General features: G+C 38.1%; 1 protein-coding gene across 1 annotated transcript in view; it reads left to right on the top strand.

The window, feature by feature from the left end:
- The window catches only part of LOC139722132 (uncharacterized), a 51,300-nt gene extending 29,971 nt beyond the window's left edge, over nucleotides 1–21,329 (top strand). Inside the window, exons 29-34 of the mRNA XM_071633483.1 lie at nucleotides 22–162; nucleotides 1,193–1,291; nucleotides 1,926–2,024; nucleotides 2,600–2,755; nucleotides 20,396–20,536; nucleotides 21,181–21,329. Of these exons, the coding sequence (XP_071489584.1) occupies nucleotides 22–162; nucleotides 1,193–1,291; nucleotides 1,926–2,024; nucleotides 2,600–2,755; nucleotides 20,396–20,536; nucleotides 21,181–21,329 (785 nt within the window). The remainder of the gene's footprint in view (nucleotides 1–21; nucleotides 163–1,192; nucleotides 1,292–1,925; nucleotides 2,025–2,599; nucleotides 2,756–20,395; nucleotides 20,537–21,180) is intronic.
- The last annotated feature ends 3,199 nt before the right edge of the window (nucleotides 21,330–24,528 follow it).

The following is a 24,528-nucleotide window of genomic DNA, read 5'->3' as shown; positions in this document are numbered from 1 at the left end:
CCTCTCCTCCCTGCACTGTAGGTGGCAGCAGACATGTGTCTGTGGAAGAAGACTCTTCAATGTCAACCACCCTTGTCATCAATAACATCATTGAGACTGACTCGGGCATCTACACATGTTTTGTTGGGGAGGCAGAGAATGAGTTTGACATTACCATCAGGGGTAAGTGTTGTAATGCAGACTTTTCTGAAGATTTCTCACAGACCTAGAAGAGTGACAGTCTCCTGTAGGTAACCTGTTACACAATCCTTTGAACAATTATTTCTCTTGTAACTATAGATCCTCTTGAAAAATAATTTTACTTGTAATTTATCTGCAGAACAAAACCTGTTTGATGCTCAGTGGTTGTAAAACCATGAGAAGTACAAGCAATATTTTGATGCTCAGTGGTTGTAAAACCATGAGAAGTACAAGCAATATTTTTTGGCAAAATCTGTGCAAAAAGAGACATCATAATACCATGATCTGTTATTCCTAAAGTAAATCAGTACTTTATAGAGCAGCGAAGTTTTCTCCATCACTTTCTTTTTTCCTCATTTATAACATGATGGGTGATGAACCATCAGGCATAGCTTTGTAGACTATAGAGTGTGTTTTTCAAACATTCTTGTACAAATTGTACTCAAGGGAAGTATAAACAGATGGAGGAGCAGAGACTGTGAAGCTTCAAAAAGGCAAAAGCAGCTCTTAGATTGCATTATCAGTTCCTTAGTTCTGAAATAGCGCATATATTGTTGTCATTAAGACAGACTCAGAATTTGCCCATGTTTCAGTGTGCATTGCTCTGAGAGCGAAATGCTGAATGTACAAATGATTTGCCTCCTGAGGGGCAAAGGAATACATGTAGAAACATATAGACACATTATGCAGAATATATGAGAGCAGAATAAATAAGTACATAAGGATAGAACATTTAGAGACATGAAAGAAGGATCAGACAGTGTACAGTCAAACCTGTCTATAGCAGCCACCCGAGGGAAACAACAAAAGTGGCCGCTATAGACAGGTGGCCGCTATAGACAGGTTTGACTGTATGTGGAGTATAAGTGCCTTTGAACTTGTGAACATATGAATATTTGCCACTATAGGGTAGTGAATGTATGAAGAAACATTGAATGATCATCTTCAACCTTTTGTGATATAGGATTAGAGGTTTGATGTCCATAAAACTGTATGAATGTTTGATTTACAGAGGCAGAGTGTGTTCCACAGTGTCAGAACAATGGACTGTGTAGCATGGGGATGTGTATGTGTCCTGAGGCCTATGGAGGCATCGCCTGTGAATACCAGAGTAAGAACTCTTCTTTATTTCCACCTCATTATATCCACATTTATTTACATAGAATGTACTCATGTACTAACCTAGGATAGACATGTGTATTCATAGATAGTGTATATTTGTAAATTGTGAATATGAACAGAGATTCTCATTAACTTGTTTGTGCCAAAGGACTGTAAAAGTTTTATATGATCACAGCAATGCAACTTTTAAAGCATTTTCATTTGCTATCATGGGATAAGTATGTTACAATGATATTCTCACTTTGAATTCTGATCAAATATCACATTACATACTTGTATCTCAAAGATAAATATGTATTTGACATGTATGGGCTGCTGGTTTGATACACTTTGTATGTCTCAAATGCTAATAGCGAATAATGATAATATGTCAATTTATGAAGGGCAAAACCTATAGACATATATTCTTCTGCGCTGCAAGAGCTTCTGACGCACTTAATAATGATAATAGACAATTTGTAGAATAATGAATAGATGTGTTTTGAGTTGTGATTTAAAGCATTGAATGAAACTGTATCTACAAATGTATCATATACATAATGCAAGTTAGATTGTCATTGAGATGTTCACTCCCAAGAGTCATGTGTGTCAAGTATTACTATACTGTTCATGTTCCTTTTCAGTCACAGACTGTGACTACCCCTGTGCTAATGGAGGCACCTGTGACAGTGGTCGCTGCATATGTCCACCGGGCTTCCAGGGTTCTTTCTGCCAGATCAGAAGTGAGTATGTGGGTTTGCTGATGGGTGTATTATATCTATATGTTTATATGCTTATATGTTTATATATTTATATGTTCATATGTTTATATGTTTATATATTATATGTTTACATAGTTATATGTTTTTATGTTTATGTGTTTATATGTTTATATGTTTATATGTGTGTATGTTTATATGTTGTTATCAGTATTGGCATGTTGGTAGAAGTTATGGCTGGTTGTGTGCATGTTTAATTGTGTTTTAATGTACTTTTGTTCTCTTGTGCAAATGATATATTATGTGTGCATAGATGTGTAATAAGACAACTACTCAGCTCCAGATGTAGGCCAGTTTTGAGATGGGTCTACAGTACATATGTAAGATCCAAGAAGCATGTTTTGGTTTGTTTGTTATTTTGTATGTTTGTTTTTGTTTATTTATTTGTTTGGTGTGTAAAGTAGGTGTTGTAAAACATGCATGTCAGTATGGTTGAAACAGGCAGTTTATCTCAATATCCACTCTTATCGTATGCTATAACCCTTGGTCCAGGGTTTATATTATGCTCTGTTATGTTCTGTTCTTGTGTCTGTCCACAGTCTATGAGAGTGAAGGAGTACGGATCGTCATCAGACCACAGCCACCTGTTCTACCACCGGTGGGGAGAGACCTGCAGCTTGTGTGTGAGGTGGAGAACCCTGGACCTTTCCAGAGACCAATATGGCTGAGTCCAAATGGACAACCAGTGGATCAGGGTGAGAGAAACGAATGAATTCTTTTAATTTAATTCCTGTTATAGTGTTCATTGAAATTTAGAAGACAAAGAATTATAACAGCATCTTTGCAGCCTGATGTTGTCATGCTTACTTGATATACCTAATTGACCTAATATAAACCTGTTTTATATGGCTGAAGTGGAAAACATGTAACTTACAATTGTATGATATGCATTTCGTGAATTAATTGTTGTTATGCGTAGTAAATTTGACTGGATGTTTAGGGTTACCTGGGATGGCTTGGGACAGAGAAGGGTACATCTTACTTTAAAACATTAAATAGTTTAAATAGATTAGTCTTTCCATTTTTAAGTCATTTTTTAAATTAATGTTGATAGGAAATGATGATACTCATTCTAGTGCAGCTTCTGTATTGTATGAAAATACATGGTTAATGTGGTTTGTACATACATGTAATATGTCGGCCGTTGATCGCGCAGTCGCCATGAAATTTGGCACGTGCATTACCTGTGGCATAATCTACCGAGCTATACAAAAAGAAATGGAAATTTTTGTCATAATAATTAATTATGCTAATATATGCATAAAATCATACATTTTGCTCTAAATCAGAAATTAAAGCTCCTAGAATCCTAATTTTTGGTGAAAACATTCTTTGTAGCATTCTTAACAATGTACTTGAAAAAAAGATTTGGTATCACAATCAATTTCTTATGTTTTTTATTGTTTTATGAATTTCTTATGTATTTCTTTGTTTTTTCGACCTTTTGTTTTATCATTTTTTTTCCGCAAAATTTATGACAGAACCTATTTCAAGCATAATTATGCTAAAATTAATTAGTTTCAGCTTATGAAAGTGAAAATAATCATATCTTTATGAATAAGAAGAGAAAACTCCATTTGCATAGACTTTATACACAAAATCACGTTTTTGAGCCATTTTCGGTCTGACAGGCATGTATAAAACATTATGCAGCGTCGTAACGGTATGTGCAATTTTCGCGAAAATGGTGTCAAAAGATGTGCGAGACTTGGAAGTAAAAAGTCAGCCAACGGCGCGGTCAAAAAATTTCGCACGGCGGAGTAGTCGCGAAAAATGTCGAGGGGGGGGTTGATTCAACCCCCCCCGGCCTTTTTAGGGTTAAATGATATATTGGTCACTACATATAAAGGTACATTTTTGAAGTTATGGTCAAAAGAAGTTAAAATTTTTATGCCTCCGCCAACGAAGTGGCCGGAGGCATTATGTTTTCGGGTCGTCCGTCCGTCCGTCCGTACGTCCGTCCGTCCCGTTTTGTTTTTGTCGATATCTCAAGAACCGTGTGGTGGTTTTACATCAAACTTGGTATGAGGGTATATCCTTGGGGGATGATACTTTGTGTGGATTTTAGGGTCACAGGGTCAAAGGTCAAAGGTCACAGGTTATTTTGTGAAAAAAAATTGACATTTCATGTTTTTCTCCATATCTCGCAAATGGTTCAAGGTATCTTCATGGAACTTAGTATATATGCTTGTACCGATGGGCAGTGATTATCTAGGGAAGTTGGGGGTCATGGGTCAAAGGTCAGGGGGTCAAAGGTCAAGGTCAACTCCTCAAAATACAGTGCCGACCGCGGGAAACGTCACGCTTTTCCGAGATCTGGACGAGGCCACTGACGCGTATCCCCGCGGGTACCCGCGGGTATACGCGTTCAGTGGACGAGTCCATCCGCCCGCACGGATAATCCATCCTCGGGAATTTGCGTCTCGATTGACGCGGGTTGGACGAGGGTGGACGAGGGTGGACGAGGGTATTCAAGGGCACATTCCCGTTAAGCTTTATTTTGACCGCTCAATCAAAATACATTTCATGGAGTTCCGACTTTGCCCATTTTCATCAAATTCCGGTTTCAGGGGCTTCTTTTCGATTTAATCACACTCTGATGTCCACTGCCTTGATTGTTCGCTACTTTCTAAAGAAGTACACCTGCGGAAGTTGTGCACATGCGTTCATCACTCAAGTATCAATAATTATTAGAACATATCGACATCGGTTACGATCATCTCGCTATTCACGACTTTTAACGACCTGCGCCACCAAAATTTCATTGCTGAAAATTCGGTGGCCCAATCGGGCTACAAAAAAAGTCGGATGTTTGCCTTTACTTTTGAAAATGAACAGCGGTAACAGTCGGCTCCGTAAGACGCAAAAATGAATGTCGCATGTTTACTTTTGATTTTAGAAATGAATCACGGTGACATTTGACTCCGTATGATACTGGAATAAATACCGAATGTTTGCTGTGGCGTTCGGAAGTGAATGATAATATTCAACTCCGTAAGACGATAAGATAAATGCCGGATGTTTGCTCTTACGTTCGAAAGTAAATAGCAATAACATTCAGCTCCGGAAGATGCTTGAGTAGGCTATATGTCGAATGATCCCTTTGACGTTCGGAAATGAATAACAAAAATATTCAACTCCGTACGATGATAAAATAAAAGACGGATATTTGCTTTTACTTTCGAAAATAAATAGCAATAACATTCGGCTTCGGAAAATGCTAACATAAATGTCAGATGATTGCTTTTACGTTCGGAAGTGAATAGCAGTAATATTCTGCTCCATACGATGCTAAAATAACTGTTGGATGTTTGCTTTTAGATTTCGAAATGAATAACAGTAACATTCAGGTGCGTTCGGTGGTAAAATTAATGTTCAATGATTGCTTTGATGTTCGGAAATGAATAACAATGACATTCAACTCCGTATATACGTTTATAAAATATACAATGTATATCTGATGTTTGCTTTTACGTTCGGAAGTAAATAGCAATAACATTCAGCTCCCGAAGATGCTAAAGTAAATGTCGAATGATCCCTTTGACGTTCGGAAATAAATAACAAAAATATTCAACTTCTTACGATAATAAAATGAATGACGGATGATTGCCTGTACTTTCGAAAGTAAATAGCAATAGCATTCGGCTCCGGAAGATGACAAAATAGATGTCAGATGATTGCTTTTACGTTCGGAAGTGAATAGCAGTAATATTCTGCTCCATACGATGCTAAAATAACTGTCGGATGTTCGCTTTTAAATTTCGAAATGAATAACAGTAACATTCACCTGCGTTCGATGGTTCGGAAATGAACACAATAATATTCAACTCCGTATATACGATGATAACATAAATGTCTGATGTTTGCCTTTATGTTCAAGAGTAAATGGCAATAACATTCAGCTCCGGAAGATGCTAAAATAAATGTCGAATGTTTGCTGTGACGTTCGGAAATTAATAACAAAAATATTCAACTCCGTATATACGATTTTGCGTTCGGAAGTGAATAGCAGTAATGTTCTGCTCCATACGATGCTAAAATAACTGTCGGATGTTCGCTTTTAAATTTCGAAATGAATAACAGTATACATTCAGCTGCGTTCGATGGTTCGGAAATGAACACAATGATATTCAACTCCGTGTATATGATAACATAAATGTCATATGTTCAAGAGTAAATAGCAATAACATTCAGCTCCGGAAGATGCTAAAATAAATAACGCATGTTTGTTGTGACGTTCGGAAATGAATAACCAAAATAACTCCGTATATACGATGATAAAATAAATGTCTGATATTCGGTTTTACGTTCGAAATATAACAATAACAATCAGCTCCCTTCGACTTTCGGAAATGAATGATAATAATATTCAACTCCGTACGATGTTTAAATAAATGTCGGATGCTTGCTTATAATTTATATTGCTATGTACTTTCGCAAATAAATAGCAATAACATTCGGCTCCGGAAGATGCCAAAATGATTAATGTCACATGATTGCTTTTACGTTTGGAAGTGAATAGCAGTTACATTCTGTTCCGTACTATGCTAAAATAAATGTCGGATATTTGCTACATGTGTATTACATTTCGAAATGAATAGTAACATTTGGCTGCGTTTGATGGTAAAAAACAAAACAAAAACAAAACAAAACACACACACACACACAAAACTGTCTGATGTCTGCCTTGACGTTCAAAATTCGGCCCCGTACGATATGATGAAATAATTGTCAGATGACTCATTTCACTTTCGCAAGTGGACAACAGTGACATTCGGCTCCGTACGATGATAAAATAGATGTCGGATGTTTGCTTTTATATTTGGAAATGACTAACTGTTAAATTCTGCTCCGTATACGACAGAGCTGCCAACCTTTCGAAGCACAAATTAGTACTCAGCAGCTCCAAAATTCGTATTTTCCACCAGAATTCGTATTTTTTTCAATCTCCCTCTTTTTGCTATGAGGCCTACAGGCTCTAAACATAACGTTATGACACATGCCGAAGCATCCAGCTGGTCACCAGCACGATAAAGATTCTAAACTACGCAATGTTCAGCGTTGATTGATTGCTTTCTCGCAATGTGTACAAGTGCAAGTTTGTACCTCCAAAATCTTTCTGGGCTGATTATGGAAGCTTCCATTTTCTAGCAGGGGACGGGGAATGCTTGATCTTCTCAAGAGAGCTTCTGTGTGAGCGGATGCAAAACTCTGTTCTGTGTTTCCAATTATGTACTATCAAAACATAATCATGCGTTGTTTTCAGGCTTTTTTCATTTTATTGGATTTTAAACATCAGTATTTTTCGAAGTATTCCAATTCCTTTTCCCCTGACTGGAATCGGAAAGTCTGCTATAACGATGATCGCAAAATGCCGCGCTGTGTGTGGAAGCGCCGATGTGGTGCAAACACGTGGCTTCATTTTCAAGTTTAAATGAATGCGCCATGTGCTCCTGTCTATAAGAGGTTACTGCAAGTTCGATGGATCGAATGCGCCATAGCTGAGCTGAGCTGAATGGCTTGTTTACGGTAAACATGCAATTTACGTTCGATATGAAGAAATCATTACGTCTTTCACGAGGGAAAAACACACAAAACAAACAAACAAACAAACAAAATACACCCACGAACGAATGTTGATAGCCAAAACTTTGAAAAGTAATAAGCAGTTTTGATGCGCGTGAACTGAAATTAATTGTCATTACACGTTGTATTTTGCTGTCTAACCAGGTGATGACTGCATCTCATTGGACCTTCTCGTAGTGAATTTGTCTGGGCATACGAGACCTTTCATGTATTTCTGTGATTGCATTTTTAATTGACTAAATAATCAATCCTTTTGTTATTGTTCAGGGAACATTAGATATTCGATCAAGTACACTATAATCGACTCTTCGATGTTCCCTATTATGCGCCAAAAGAAAGGCTATAGACATAGAACCATGATATCTTTGGAATTTTTCCTTTAATTCAACTAATGAGCTGGTTCTTCGATCGATATTTCCAGGATACTTACACGCTGTTTATTCCAATGCGCGCATTCTTTCGTCTGGCACGCACCTGGGTGTGGCACCTGCTTTTGTGGAAATTTCCACAAGGGAGAGGGGTGGGGTGTCAAGTTTCTTCGAGCCGAAGAGACTGCATACACAATCTCTTCGCTTTTATTTATTGTCATTCGTGTTTTCGCCTTATTCTTTGCTGATATTGAACATTTAGATTTAACTTTACGAAAGTTGCTATAGCACATGGTTCGTTTTGTTGTGAGGTGTACGTAATTTCTTTTTTTTTTAATCATTCTTGAGAGGGGAAAGAAGAGTAAGGGGGAAAGAAGACTAGAGGGAAAGGGAAATAAAACAAACGTCACGTACGCTGAGCATTCACAGGAAGCCGTCTTTTTACACCAGTCACCAGCATAGTTATCATCACTATCAGACATCACTCAAGATCATTTTAGCCTTTTCCTATGATCAACATTAAGAAACACGCATAATCCCTCGAGATAAATACCTGGGAAACTCAATAATAAATACAAAGTATCAACACCTCCCAACAACACAAACATTTAGAAAAGACAGCAAATAGCACATCGAAGCGACTGGGATCAAACTCCGTCGCTTCGATTGTGCACAGCGAAGCGGAGAAATCGCCGTTACGAAAATAACAGTGCGAGACACTAAGAGAATTACGTTTAAATACTTCAAAGTATAAAGGGAACAGATAAAGTGATATAAAATGTAAGAAATCGTACTAAACGAGGTGTGAGAAACGACGGAAATAAAACGAAGTTTAGTAGACTAGTAAGCTTAGGCCCTAGCAAAAGTTTTGCAGCACCGAAAGCTACGCGAAAATAAACACACATATAAAACTCGGTATTGCGACGAGATCCTATGGGATCAAGTCAATAAACGATACAAAACAAAGGAAATTGATTCATTTTGACGGGAAAATAGTTTGTTATAAGTATTCTGTTATATGAGATCTCCTTTAATAGGCCTAGAAATAATCGAGTTTCCACGATACTCTGGAAAGAAAGTTCGAACGCTTTTCACCTGCACATATACTGCAGAGGGCAGTGCACATCAGTCATCAATACACGAACAGAAACTCACCTCTACAACTTCCTCGCAGAAAATGATGCAATAGCGTTATAAAAAAAAACAGACAACACTCTAAAAATCATTTCGTACTTGGGAGGCAAGGGACAAGAGGATGAAAAGAAGAGAAAAAGAAGCAGACATTGCACAACGGGACGCTTTCACCCCGCCTCATACGGTACTGTAGTGGCAGCTGGCTAATTGGGATACCACGGCGATCCATGTAAACATCCAGGGTCCGTGGGCGACAGGGATTCACGCGCGCGAAGTTCTGTTCGGTGTACACAGTACGCAAGCAGCGATATGCGTGTGCGCACATTTTTCTATTCAGCGCTTTCCACATACGGTGCGTACGCGTTGCATCGATATCCCAGCTGAATACAGATAACATGGCACATGCGACGTGCGTTTGCTATATTTTTACCCATTATTTTGCCCCACTGTGAATTCGTACTTTCTAAGGACGTTTTCATATTGTCGTATTCCCTTCGATTTTTCGTATACGAATTTTTCGGAACGGTTGGCAGCTCTGGTACAATGCTAACATAAATAACAGATTATTGCTTTCACATTTGAAAATGATTAATGGTATACATAGGCTCAGTATGATGCTTAAATAAATAGAGGATGTTTGCTTCACATTCGGAAATCAATAAGGGTAACATTCAGCTCCATAAGATGCTAAAATGAATGTCGGTTGTTTGCTTTTATACAGTGTATTTGAAAATGATTAACGGTAATATTCGGCTCCGTAAGGTTCTAACATACTATAGTAAATGTTGGATGATTGCTTTTACAATCAGAAATGAATAGCGGTAACTTTCGGCTCTTTACAATGCTAAAACAAACAATCTGGAAATGCTCCCACTTTCTCATCCCAAAAGTAAGCTATGACCACCTAATAGCATAGGCATCAACTTTTATAATTATCTATAAGCCTATTTGCTAAATCTTAGAATTCAGAATAATGGTGATTGAGATGATCTACTTTTGTATTCATTTATTTTAGACATGGGTACCTGTCACGTCAGTAATGCTTAATAATTGTTTTTAGTAGGACCGATTTAGTTTTTCCTATGTTTTTCTTGATTTTTTTGGCCACCAAAAAAAAAAATAGAAATCAATGATTTTGGTGGTCAAAAATAAAAATTAGTTTGGAGCCCTGCGATATCATTGGGCTCATCATTACTTAATCTTTCCCATGATACGCTAATATTTATATCATCAATCTGCCGACGTCATCCGACAATTCATGATTCAAACCTTTTTTTTTTTTCATCGTCCGTAACCCAACTTTGAACACAGACAGGGTATTCTTTCTCATTCTAGAGTAATGAAGGAGCGCACTTTCGGCTGTGATCTAAGTCCTATTATCATCATGAGTTCATGTCGCCGTTTAGTGATCTAAACTTCAGCTTTGCTGAACTGTCTTGAGCAGGAAGCGAAAACAATGGCTGGACTAAGGAACCTTCGTTTTTAAAAGGGGGAAATAAACAACACTGAAACCGAACAAGCCGGCCGAGCATTGTTTAGGTTAACCACGCGTGGTGATAATCGCGCCCATTGATCGCTCTGTCCAGCTGGCTTAACCCTATTCTAACTGGGAGGAGTTTTTACTGGGGGTGACCCCCCCCCCCCCCCCCCCCTTCAGATCTCGGCCACCGATCGCGCGATCGCTGCGAAATTTTTCCTGAAGATAGAGCTGGATGTCAACTACAAGATTACATGGTCATACAATAGAAAAATATTGCCTTTCTATTTTTAATAAATTGATTATGCAAAGTTGTGCATGAAATCATATTTTCACCTATAACTCCATAAAAAAGACTGAAGTATTGCTAAATTTTTGTGTCAAAATTCCTCAAGACATATAAACCAATTTTCATTTAAAAATAAAGCACAGTCAAAACCAATTTCTTTTGTTTTTTATTGTTTTGTTAATTTCTTATGTATTTTATTGATTGTTCGACCTTGTGTTTTCTGTTGTTTTTCAAAATTTGTTGCAGGCACTTTTTCAGGCTTATCTACACTATATAGAATTGATTAATTTCAATGGTTCAAAGATGAAATACTATAATTTATATCAATTTAACCCCAAAAACACAATTTACATTCAATTTGCACACGATATCATGAATTTGAGCTGTTTTCCGGTTGACATGCATTTGCATAACATTACGTAACTTCAGAACGGTGTACTCAGACGTCGCAAATTTGGTCTCAAAATATGCGGAAGACTTCAATGAAAAAAGTTGTGAAACGACGCGGCAAAATCTTTGCGCGTTGCAGAATCGTGACGCGAAACGTGGGGGGGGGGGTCAATTTGACCCATTTGACCCCCCCCCCACCCAGTTAGAATAGGGTTAAGAGTATGCATATTGACCAAAAATAGTCAGAGGGATGCTAATTTACTCTTACAAGCTATCGCTACTATTTAAGTTGAAAACTGGAACTTTCTGAAAGGTTAAAGATGATCGTAAAATCAGTTCTGGCTACAGGATTTTATAATAATTATAATAGCATACAACATGTACCAAGTTTTCATCGTTTACCTGTCTTATCACTCCAAAGCAGTTCAGCTTAACTGTTGGCTTATAGAAGTGATCATCAATCGGTAAGGATTAGTCAGATGAATTCATGAATTCACTTTATGCATCACGGCTAATCGAACTATTCAACATCGTTGAAGTAACCATACTTTTTTATTTTCATAGTTCAAACTATTTCTTAACATTTATATGCAAAACGAAAGTACTGTACACGTTTTTCAAAATGCTCAGATGTAATGAGTCAATTCCACAAAGATTGCATTACAGCAACCTTTACTGACCTAAACAAGTTTTCTATAGAGCTATCAGTTCTATTATAATGGCATTCTGATAACTTCGACTGCGTTTTGAACTCGTACCGAGCACAGCATTCAAAACAACGGGTTCCTCAGGTCCTCTTTAGGTACTGGTATACTTGCTAAAAGCATTCTCTTTAGCTTCCATTGACAACAACATGCCATGGGAGGAGAATGGAAGCGATCAACTTTCTCGGTAAATGAGGCTTTTCGTATATAGCACACATTGCGTGCCTCTTTCTTTTTTTCTGTTTCTGTTGTTTCAAACTACACTGCAGCCGACACACAACACAAACACACCAAAGTTTACATTCAGGCAACCGTATTTTGGTATTGGTTAGAATCGAATTATATCTGTCTTGTGATTGGCTAATTATCTGTAGCAAAAACAAAACAAAACAAAACAAAACAAAAACAAAACAAACAAACACAAAAATGCTGAAAACTGCTTATCGAATATCAGTGGCGTGCCAAAGGATTAAAATGGAGTCTATACTCTAAAGGGGCCTGAGCTTTTGATTCCAGAAGAATCTTCGTCAGAGGCAAAATGATAATCAGGCAGGGAAAGCAATCACATTATAAAGAAGTTCACACAACACGAACAGTCAGGGACAGGCTAGGGACACGGAACAAAGAAAACAAAAGGAGAGGATGGGAGGTCATGGGCAAGGAGGCCAACAGGTGAAGGGAGGGGGATTAAAGCAGGAGGGTGGATAGACAAAAGGCATAGGAGGGTCAGTGATAATCCTGAGTGCCATGGGGGTGCATCCATTTAAGAATGAATTTTCTCACACACCCAAGCTGTCGCCATTTATGTGTGTGCGATGAAGCGTTAACGCCGTCGCTAAGCAGGACTGTTGCATCATGGGGGGGGGGGGGGGAACGGGTTGTGAGCTTGAACATAACCTGAACTTTAAGGGCGATTTTCTTTTTTTTTCTTTTATGACTTCTAGGGATGCGGAAAGGGGTTGTTTTATATATTATTGTAAAGATAAAACTATACAATGTATGTAGAATTCAAGTATTTATATATACATGTGCAGACATGCCTAAAATTTCGTTTACTGCGACATACGCATTTCGACCGAGCGCATCACGACCTGTATGGACTACGCACATGTATTCTTTTATCTTGCGCTCTGCTTTTGTGGGAATTTCTTCAAGCATAGGTGTCAGGTTTTCCTACGTTACGTCTGCGGTCATTAATTCCATATTTGTTAGTTTGTCTGCTTTCTTATTCTGTGTTTTATGCATTTTACTTGAACTTAAAGGTCTAGACATTTCGTTTGCTAAATGCACGCGAGTCACGTTGCATTGTATGATGTATTTTGTTTCGTTGACCATTCATGAGAAGCGTTTCTTTGAGCAAACTCTCTTTTCACACCAAAATCACTTATAGAAGGTAGTCATCCACATTGGTTATCAAAATAATAATTCCGTCATTTTCCTTTCGTTCAGAAAGAGGAATCAGAATTCTCAACACGTCATCCACATTGGTTATCAAAACAATTCCGTCATTTTCCTTTCGTTCAGAAACAAAAATCTGTTATTCTCAACACGTTATTACAAAAATTACATCTCACAGCGATAATAGGGCCTACTAGAACCAACTCATCGCAGCAAAATGACACATTACGGTTACGAGGACATACACAATGCTTGAACAAATTACTTTGCTTCAAAATGTAGAAACAGATGAAGTGACATAACAAGAGAAAGGGCGCACCGAAAGAGGTACACTGTATCAAGATCAACTAAGATAAACTCTAACAAAACAGAAGAAGAAGGAGGAAACTATTCCCCCCCCCCACACACACACACACGTACACACATACACACAAACGAGTAGATACACAAAGGTCATATGTTTACCTTTGGGAGCAGTGATTTAAAAGATGTTTTAGATATCACATGTGATGCATAATAGGTCCGTTGTGCAAAGCATCCTACATAATTTTTTGTAATAAAGCCTAGAATATAAGGAGATATCAGTATTTCTCTTATAGATTGTAAAGAACCTTCGGAATTAGGACCTTTGTTTCATTTTCGGATTAACGAACCTTCGGCATAACGAACCTTATTTCATTTTTTGATAAATGAACCTTTGGAATAACAAGTTACAAACCTCATATTTTCGGATTAACGAACCTTCGGAATAGCAAACTGTAACCGTTCACATAGTGTACTGTATTTTCGATCATACGGATTCAATTTTTTTTTTCCAGCGGTTGTTTCTATCCCTATAACTCACATTTCAGAACTATGGGGGTTTTGTTTCATGTACGTGGTGAATTAATACGCCTTTAACGCAAGAGCAAAAACATGGGAAAGTTTGAATGCTTTTCACGTGCACATCGTCACATAAAGAGAATCAGGTGCTGACGGACCATAGAAGTGTCTCAAAATCAATACTGCCATGCAGCTTGCACCAAAATCACAATTCTGATAGGTATTATCCCGTAACAGGGGCGGATCCAGGAATTCCGTAAAGTGGGGGCGCGTTTACAAAATTAAAGGGGGGCGCACGCACCCCTCCCCCATTTTTTTTTTTTTTTTACATTTCTTTTGTTTCAACAACAAAAAAAAAAAAAATAAATAAAGGGGGGGGGGGGGGGCGGGCGCCGGTTGCGGTCCTCCCTGGATCCGCCCCTGCGTAACCAAGTAAGTTTGAGAGAGAAAAGTTTGAGCCAAAAACACAGCGTTGACAAGTACTACCACAAATTGCATTTTAAATATGGTATATAGTACACAGTACGAGAAAGTATACAGCACGAGATCTCTAGTTTGATTTTCATTTCGCTTCGAATAGTAGACGAGCAGTGACAATCCGTCAAAGTGCAAACTACAGCTAGGGCCTAGCGGCACAGTTTACAGGTCTACCTTCTGTTCACTGCATGGTACACATAAACAAGAACAAAAGCGTTTTCTTCTTTTGCATGTTAGCATGGGGACGATAGTGAATTAAGTTCACCAAGATTCAATGTTTGTAAACAAGAAAGCAGCGCGTAGCAAAGACCTCAGATCGTTGTTATAGCACACGTGCATCTATTGTGGTAACATTTTAATCAACGCACTAACACCATCTGAACATACTGAACGATCATGACACACAATCACTGTGAAGGGGAAATGTTCAGCAACAACAAGAGCACGAGTATGTAGCCTACCATATACTGTACGCGCATTCATTCCGTGAGTGCCAAATACAAGCTAGAAACACACGCAATAAAGAAACATTGCAAGTTCATGAACTGAGGGACCTTTTTTTTTTTTGTCTTATATCTTAACAAGATAAAGACGTTGTGATTTCGGGTGCTGTTCGTTATTCCGAAGGTTCGTTATTCCGAAGGTTCGTTTATCCGAAACACATAAATTCCCTAAACCATAGAGGTTCGTTAATCCAAAAATGACATAGGGTTCGTCATTCCGAAGGTTCGTTAATCCGAAAATGAAATAGGGTTCGTTATCTCGAAGGTTCGTTGATCCGAAATGATATAGGATCCGAAATGATATAGGGTCCGTAACGAACCTTCGAAGTAAGTCGAGCTTTGTTTCATTTTCGGATTAACGAACCTTCGGAATAACGAACCTTATTTCATTTTCGGATTAACAAACCTTCGGACTAAAGAACCTTACTAACGAACCTTCGGAATAACGAGCTGTAACCGTGATTTCATATCCAATTTGTTTAATTGGACCTTTTAAAAGCTATGATTGTATCGAATCATTGAAATGAAATTTAACGGCCTTCTGTCCGCCGTATCAAAAGTGTGATGATAAAGGGGATGTGCGCATTGTCATTCGAAATACATGTAACTACATGTAACTCTACATTTAAGTAATTAGTCTGATTATTATATAGCAACTAATTTTGGGATTGATAGTCACTACTGACAGTTTTTATTCTCGTAAACGGCACCTGTCAATCTCACAGGCGTCAAGTCGAAGCACTCACACGTCATGAATTGACCATAACGTAAAAACGACAGAACTCTACACACAAGAGTTCTGTGATAAAAACACGCTGGGCACACAAGATGAGTATGTTAGAACCACATGGCGCACTCACTGCTGGCAGGGCAAGCACGTGCTTTGCTCATCGAACTGATCGTTTTTATAGCGATCATAATATCGCTGCACAGCAGAGATTCGTATTCCAATGCACAGTAGGCCTACTCTCTCTCTCTCTCTCTTTCTCTAAAAAAAAAAAAATGAAAACATTCACACTTGAAGGGGTGGATACATTTAAAACGGAGTCAATTTAGAGTGAAATTGGAGTGAATTTTGAGTGAAAATGTTCATTTTCACTCGGAGTGACCTCCGGGATCACTCGAAGATTTTGGAGTGCTATTGATGTAGCGCGATTCCGCTGCTTAAATGCATTCAGTTTTGCTCATAATCATTAATTTCATCCTTCTTTTTTTTTCTTGGAAAGCAAGCACTCCTTAAAGAGGGAAAACCCCGATTGGACAAATTGCGACGTAAACATGCATTGACATAGTTATGTGATACGTATAAACAATTTATCATGAAATGAGAGAAGGGTACCTACAGTACATGTATCCAAGATAAACATTATGCATGCACGTGTAGTACCACTTCTCGGGGACTCGAGTGAAGTTAAACGCAGCTTTGTTGATTACATAATGCCACTCTGGTGGTTTCGCCATACCCTTCTCTCTCTCCTACGTTTTCTTTGTTTTCTCCCTCTCTTTGTCTTTTTTTTCCCCCTACAAATCGTGTACTTTAAGAATAGACAGACGGTGTTAAACTTCAACTCAAGTGGCTTCTTAAGATCTGCGCCTCTTTCATCCATCTTAGGGACCGTGACACTATTGTGAATGACACAATTAAAAGCATCACACAAGGACTTTCACGCCTCGTTAGACCTTTAAGACTCAGATCTTTTTCTTTCTTTTTATGTGTGTGTGTGTAGACGTGGACGCCATTGGGAAATATCAAGCTCGAGACAATAAGTGGCCACTTACAATATAATGACCGACCGATGTTGAAGGTAGATTAAATCAGTAACTAAGTCAGAAATTGGGGAACCAGTAAATAAATAGGCAGCGATCGACACTTCGACGGTTTGCCAATCTAATGTGCAGCGATCGACGTCGAAAGTGTCAATCAAATACGTTATTTACGGTCGACGTCGAAGGTTGATAAAATCAGTAAGCAGCGATCGATGTCGAAGGTTGATAATCGGATGGGTGCTGTTCGTAATATTCCGAAGGTTCGTAATTCCGAAGGGTCGTTAAATTCGAAACACACAAATTCCCTAAACCTACAGGTTCGTTAATTCGAACGTTTGTGGCGTTATTCCGAAGGTTCGTTATTCTGAAGATTCATGAATCCGAAAATGAAATTAACGGAACAATATACCTTCTGAATAACGAATCTTCGGACTAGAGAGCCTTCGGAATAACGAACATCGGAATAATAGCTACCGATGTGTAAGGTTGATGAAATTATTAAATAGCGACCAATGTCCAAAGTTGATTAGGTCATACCGTCCGACGTTAGTGATCGAGAAAACTATAAAGTAGCGGCTGATGTCGAAAGTTGATAAAATAAGGACAATTAAATCAAATAGGTATAGCGTCCATAATGTCGAGATCAAATAAAATTGAGCAGCAACGAAGTGTCGAAGGTTTATGCAATCAACTTGGTATCGCACGACGTCGAATGTTAAGCAAAATTATCTGATTTATCCGACATTTGTTTTAGCATTGTAAAGAGGCTAAAGTTACCGTTATTCATTTCTGATCGCAAAAGCAATCATCCAACATTTACTAGTATTTTGACACCTTACGGAGCCGAATGTTACCGTTAATCATTTTCAAATGTTAAAGCAAACAACCGACATTCATTTTAGCATCTTACGGAGCTGAATGTTATCCTTTTTCATTTCCAAACGTGAAAGCAAACATCCGCTATTTATTTTAGCATCTAACTGAGCCGATTGATACCGTTAATCAGTTCCAAATGTAAAAGCAACAATCTGTTATTTATTTTAGCATCGTTCGGAGCAGAACATTACCGTTATTCATTTCCAAATTTAAAAGCAAACATCCGACAATCATTTTAGCATCGTACGGAGCCGAATGTTACTGTTTTTTCATTTTGAACGTCAAGGCAGACATCAGACATTTACTTTACCATCAAACGCAGCTGAATGTTACTGTTCTTCATTTCGAAATGTAATAGCAAATATCCGACATTTATTTTATTATATGGAGCAGACTGTTACTGCTATTCACCTCCAAACGTAAAAAGCAATCATCTGCCATTTTCTGGGCATCTTCCGGAGCCAAATGTTATTGCTATTTACTTTCGAAAGTAAAAGCAAACACCCGACATCTGTTTAATCTTCATACGGAGTTGAATATTAGTGTTATTAATTTCCGAACATCAAAGGGATCATTCGACATTTATTTTAGCATCTTCCGGAGCTGAATGTTATTGTTATTTACTTTTGAACGTAAAAGCAAACATCCGGCATTTATTTTTATCATCGTACAGAGTTGAATATTATTGTTATTCATTTCCGAACGTCAAAGCAAAGATCCGACATTTATTTTAGCATCTTCCGGAGCTGAATGTTATTGTTATTTACTTTTGAACGTAAAAGCAAACATCCGGCATTTATTTTTATCATCGTACAGAGTTGAATATTATTGTTATTCATTTCCGAACGTCAAAGCAAAGATCCGACATTTATTTTAGCATCTTCCGGAGCTGAATGTTATTGTTATTTACTTTTGAACGTAAAAGCAAACATCCGGCATTTATTTTTATCATCGTACAGAGTTGAATATTATTGTTATTCATTTCCGAACGTCAAAGCAAAGATCCGACATTTATTTTAGCATCTTCCGGAGCTGAATGTTATTGTTATTTACTTTTGAACGTAAAAGCAAACATCCGGCATTTATTTTTATCATCGTACAGAGTTGAATATTATTGTTATTCATTTCCGAACGTCAAAGCAAAGATCCGACATTTATTTTAGCATCTTCCGGAGATGAATGTTATTGTTATTTACTTTTGAACGTAAAAGCAAACATCCGGCATTTATTTTTATCATCGTACAGAGTTGAATATTATTGTTATTCATTTCCGAACGTCAAAGCAAAGATCCGACATTTATTTTAGCATCTTCCGGAGATGAATGTTATTGCTATTTACTTCCGAAAGTAAAAGCAAACATCCGACATTTATTTAATCATCGTACGGAGTATTATTGTTATTCATTTCCAAACGTCAAAGGGATCATTCGACATTTGCTTTAGCATATTCGGGAGCTGAATGTTATGGTTACTATTTTACTTTCGAACGTAAAAGCAAACATCCGGCAAATTACTGATACTTTTCAAAAGGTTTTCGCGGATCGATTTCAGCTAATTTCCTTCATGTAGCCGATGGTTGACGGGAGAGTTTGATTTTCATATCATTAATTCCGCGCTGGAGCGCTCGGGCAAATGCGGGTGTTTAGACGAGCGTGAAAGTGCGGGCGACTTCCCTCGTCTGTACGCGTCCAAACGCCCGCGTATTACCTAGTACGCCCGGACGAAAGGGCTTCCCGCATTTGCCCTAGGGGTTTTCGTGACGTTTCCCGCGGTCGGCACTGTATCACTACTTTCCTTATATTTATGCAATGCCTAAAGGTTTTTTTTTTTAACTTGATGTATACATGTATTACCCAATATATATTCTGTGGGAAGTTTCTTGCCCAAAGGTCAAAAGGTCAAAAGGTCAAAGGTCAAGTGAAAGTGCTGAATTGCACTTTTTCCTCCATATCTCAAAAGTAACTCAGGTATAATCATGAAACTTACATATTTATGCATGTTCAACCTAACAGTGATTCTCTTTGGAACTGTGAGGTCAAAGGTCAAAGGCCAGGTTTAGATAATGCTATTTTCCCATTTGATACTGAAATTATATTTTTTCTCAATACCTTGAAACTAAATGCATTTAAACTTATAAAAGGGCCAAAAGTCAAGTAAAAATCATCAGTTCCCCAAATACCTGCACTCTGACATTTTAATCATTCATCCAATTGAACCTAGTTCTAGGAAAGTGAACATTCAGCACATTAAATGTGTCAAACCGGTCATTTTGATATTTTGCCAATTGTGTGAAACTGTCATCACACATTGTCAAGACATTGTACTATAGACCTATTAGGAGAATCATGAATTATTGCGGAGGCATATCAGTCGCCATAGCGATATATCTAGTCTTATTATTCTCTTTATTTTTCTTGACCTTTAATCGCAAATATCTCCATTTGGCTAATATGGACTTATCGGTTTTTGCGAACAAACTCTTCAAATATTTAAATGTCAGATGGTGGAGGTACATAGCTATTGTCTTGGTTTCTTTGTCCCTAGGAGAAGCGGCACATATCAGCAGCCAGCACCTGTCGCCCACGGCAACCCAGCTCAGCATCCGCATGGTGGAGAGAGGAGATTCAGGCATCTACACGTGTGTCATTGGTTCCTACACCAGCTCCTTCACTGTCATCATTTACAGTATGTATCAAGTCTGATTGATAGTCCCATGTACCACTTTTTTTTTTGTGAGGCTAGTAGGACATGAATGTTAGATGTACTGTAGGTACCTATGTATGATATATAGTGCTTAGACATCTTATCAGAATGAACAGTGACAAGTAGATATTTAAATAGTGCTATTGTTGTTGTTGTTTTGTTTCGTTTTGTGGTTTGTTTGTTGGTTTGTTGTTGGTTTTGGTTTTTTTTTGGTTTTTTTTTGGTTTTTTTTTTGTTTGTTTGTTTGTTTTTTTTTGGGGGGGGGGGTAATGTAAAGGTAAGGACTGGCCAGAGTGCAGTATGTTCACCTCGATGAATCAATGTTTCATGTTCTCCAGTAGGCCCTAATCGAGACTCCTTTCTCATGTACTAATACTGTATAATTTCAAATGATTTAAACAATGTATATTCACATGAATTGAATTGTACACTTAAAAGTGTGGTTTCTTTGCATTGATGCAGAGTCACACCAACATTTTTCTTAGCCGAGAAGAAATTCTAGTCAACTCAAAATCAGAGGACAACACTAACATACAATATGAGCGCTTGATGTGCATTTCTTTTTTTACCTTTCTTACTGTAACATCACAAATCATGAATTTGTATCATTTTGTGCTTTACCCTAGAAATGCCTTGTGTGCCAGACTGTCAGAATGGAGGAACGTGTTCAGATGGGATATGCCTCTGTCCACCAGGCTACTCTGGGCCCCAGTGTGAATACAGAGGTATGGTGACATGCAGTGGTGCTGTGGCAGTGTCGATTAAGCCAATCTAGTCTTGGGCGAATATCATTGGAGAAGTATGAAAGCGGTAATCTGAATTTTAATGTATCATTTAACTGGGTAGAGATTAGTTGGAAGTAGTAAAATTCAGTCAATCTGCCCAAATTAGGAAGGAATTTTACACTGATATACCATTCTGAATAGGAAACATATACTTGAGTCTTTGTCAGTATGTTACCAAATTTGAGAGCAGCGATAGAGTTAGAAATTCAGATGGTTTTGAAAAGTTTTAAACTGCAAAGATTGCTATGAACAAAAAAGTTTCAAATTGAACAAAATATTTTACCTTGTAAAACATAAATTATAGAGAGTAACAGTGTTATTTTGGTGAGGGGAAATAAAGGAATACATCTCTGAATATAAACAGAATAGGAAGCAGGCAGATGAACAAGCAGAAGGGTCTGGAGATTAAATTCATCTAATGTTATTTTTATGTCCCATGCTTCTCTCCCAAACATGACAAAACTTCAGAATGCATACCTGCTTGTATCAATGGAGGTTCCTGCCTGAATGGAGTCTGCCAGTGTGATATGGACCATGAAGGACAGTTCTGTGAAAGTAAGCATCCTGTTTTCAGGAAATCATCCATTCACTAGTATTTATGTTGCTTCCGAGATTACTAGAATTCCTATTGGTTCAAAACAGGAGCCAACCAGTTCCCGTAGACACCGGGTTGATTTCTCTTCCATTGTTTTCATTACCCATTCCTCTTTTGAGGTAAATCCTCTACCAATACATTAACCAGTAACTATTCTATTATTGGAGCCCTCTGTCAACTGGACTAAATTTTCATCTTGCTGAACATTACATGAGCTTTCTTTAACTCTGTATGTTTCAGGCACTTGCCATGCTTCCTCAACAGCATTCAGTACCATGTAATCCATTCAAACTATACCAAGCTATAAAGTTAGCAAGCCCATTAACCCGTTGACGACGGTTTGATTTTGCTACAACATGCATTTCTCGTAGATGCTTGCCCAAGTATACTCGGGACTCGTCCTTAACGGGTTAAGGTGTAGCAATGTGCCTCAGTCCAACAGGAAGGCCATGTTGAAACAATATGGATTAGAGGAATAATAGGTAATCTGAATTCATTGATATTTAGTTTGCAGACATCTGTGCCAATGTATGGCAAACAAAGCACTTTCAGGGTAAAAAAAATCATAGCATGCTTACCTGTGCCCATTCTTATGATCATGATTGGTTTGATTGTACTTAGCAATATGTTATGTTGCTTTCTCCATTCAGATGTAAAGAAACCAGTGACCATTCGGTTCACACCCAGCAACCGTGACCTCCCCCTTGTCGGTGACGACCTGACCGTTGTGTGTGAGATCATTGGAATGACCGATCTGACCATCCCTCGCTGGGTTGACCCCTTCGGGAATCCCGTGGCTGAAATCAATCAAGGTATCAACTTCAAATCAGCTTCAGTAGCACAGTGATTCAGAGTGATACGATAGCTGAAGCAATGTCTAGCTTCAGATTTTAATTTCTGTTATTACCCTGTAAACTTCCATAAAATTTATTTCATTACCATAAGCTCAATTTTAACATACGTTCATATTGTACATGTAATTCAGGTAAGAAATCCCCTTATAAAAGTTATGTACAGCACTGTACAAATCCTCATTATTTTTATTACTCATTATTACTAAGACTATATTATGTTTAATTATATTGTAAATGAAAGGAATTGTCAGTGATGCCATAAAGAAAATTAATAAATCTAATTAGATCAAATCAAATCAATCAATCTGATCAATTACTACTGAGTGCATTGAATGTCCCCTATGATTAATGCAGGCAATCAGAGAGTGGGAGTGCGGTACTTATCACCAACATCGACTGTCCTGGTTCTGAACAACATCCAGACTTTGGATACCGGTATCTACACCTGCTCCCTGGGCCCCCTCACCAGCTACTTCACCATCTCCATCTCCTCTCAAGGTGAGGTCAAGGGTCAAGGTCAGGTCAAGGGTCAAGGGTTGAGTTGATGTGGCCTGAGACTCGCAGACATTCAGTCATAAGGTCACTGGTTCAAGTCTGCTGGAAGCAGTGGATTATGCTTGTAGCCAAGGCATCTTTACCTCATTACCTGGTCCTTTAGAGGGAACTTGAAACCACTCTTCCCACGGTAGCTTGCTTTACAAATGTGGTTTCCTCAGTGGTCACATGAAATAGACACAAACACACAATCACATGCAAAACTTTATCAGGTCTCAGCCATCAATCTGATGTCTTGTTTATGATGTACCACCAAATGAGATGATATGAACCTTTGGAAAATAAAGAGATTTAATATCTAATGAAAACTTTTGCTTTAAAAAAAACATTGATTTGCTGACCTTGAACTAAAACTCAAACTTTCTCTTGTTAATAGCACAAATACCATAATATGAATGATGCAAGTGGATGAATAGTAAGAAATAAACTGGATACTTTAGGTGTTGTTTATATTTGCATGGAAATTAAAAGCTAAAATCAAACATGAAGACATGTGACCTTCCTTGATCTTATTAAAGAATTAATGACAATGTACAGTTGTACACCATCATTCTTGCATGTAAACTTTACATTGAAGGAAAACATGTCAGCACCCATTCTACATGCACCTTTCAACTAAGGAGACAAAGTCATTGCTCAGTTCCTTTACTTTGCTGGAAAAAAGAAATCATGTATTCAGTTCAGATGTGAAGGTATCGAGGTTGTTGCAATTCTAAAGTGGGATTGGTAGAGAGTTCCACAGACATGGTGCAACCAAAGAGAAGGCTCTATCCCCATGTGTTTTTATGCCTCCGCCACGAAGTGGTGCCGGAGGCATTATGTTTTCGGGTTGTCCGTCCGTCCGTCCGTCCGTCCGTCCGTCCGTCCGTCTTTCGGTCCGTCCGTAATGAATTTTGTGGACAAGGTAACTATCAAAACCTGTTGAGGTATCCTAATGAAACTTGGCATGTATGTGTATTAGGGGGTGAAGTTGTGCCTATCAACTTTTGGGTGCACGTGCTCGAGGTCAAAGGTCAAAAGGTCAAGGTCAAATACATAAAATTTCACTATTTCCACCATATCTATGCAATGCCTGAAGATATTTTCTTGAAACTTAGTGTATACATGTATTACCCAATTTAGATTCTCTGGTGAAAGTTTGGGTCATGAGGTCAAAGGTCAAAGGTCAAAAGGTCGAGTAAAAGT

The sequence above is a fragment of the Diadema antillarum genome, unplaced genomic scaffold, assembly GCF_040938485.1.
Source record: "Diadema antillarum isolate AM-2024a unplaced genomic scaffold, OU_Dant_1.0 scf00000001, whole genome shotgun sequence".
In the NCBI taxonomy this organism is placed as follows: domain Eukaryota; kingdom Metazoa; phylum Echinodermata; class Echinoidea; order Diadematoida; family Diadematidae; genus Diadema; species Diadema antillarum.
The sequence above is the reverse complement of the archived record's forward strand: the minus strand, read 5'-3'. Positions and strand labels throughout refer to the sequence as shown.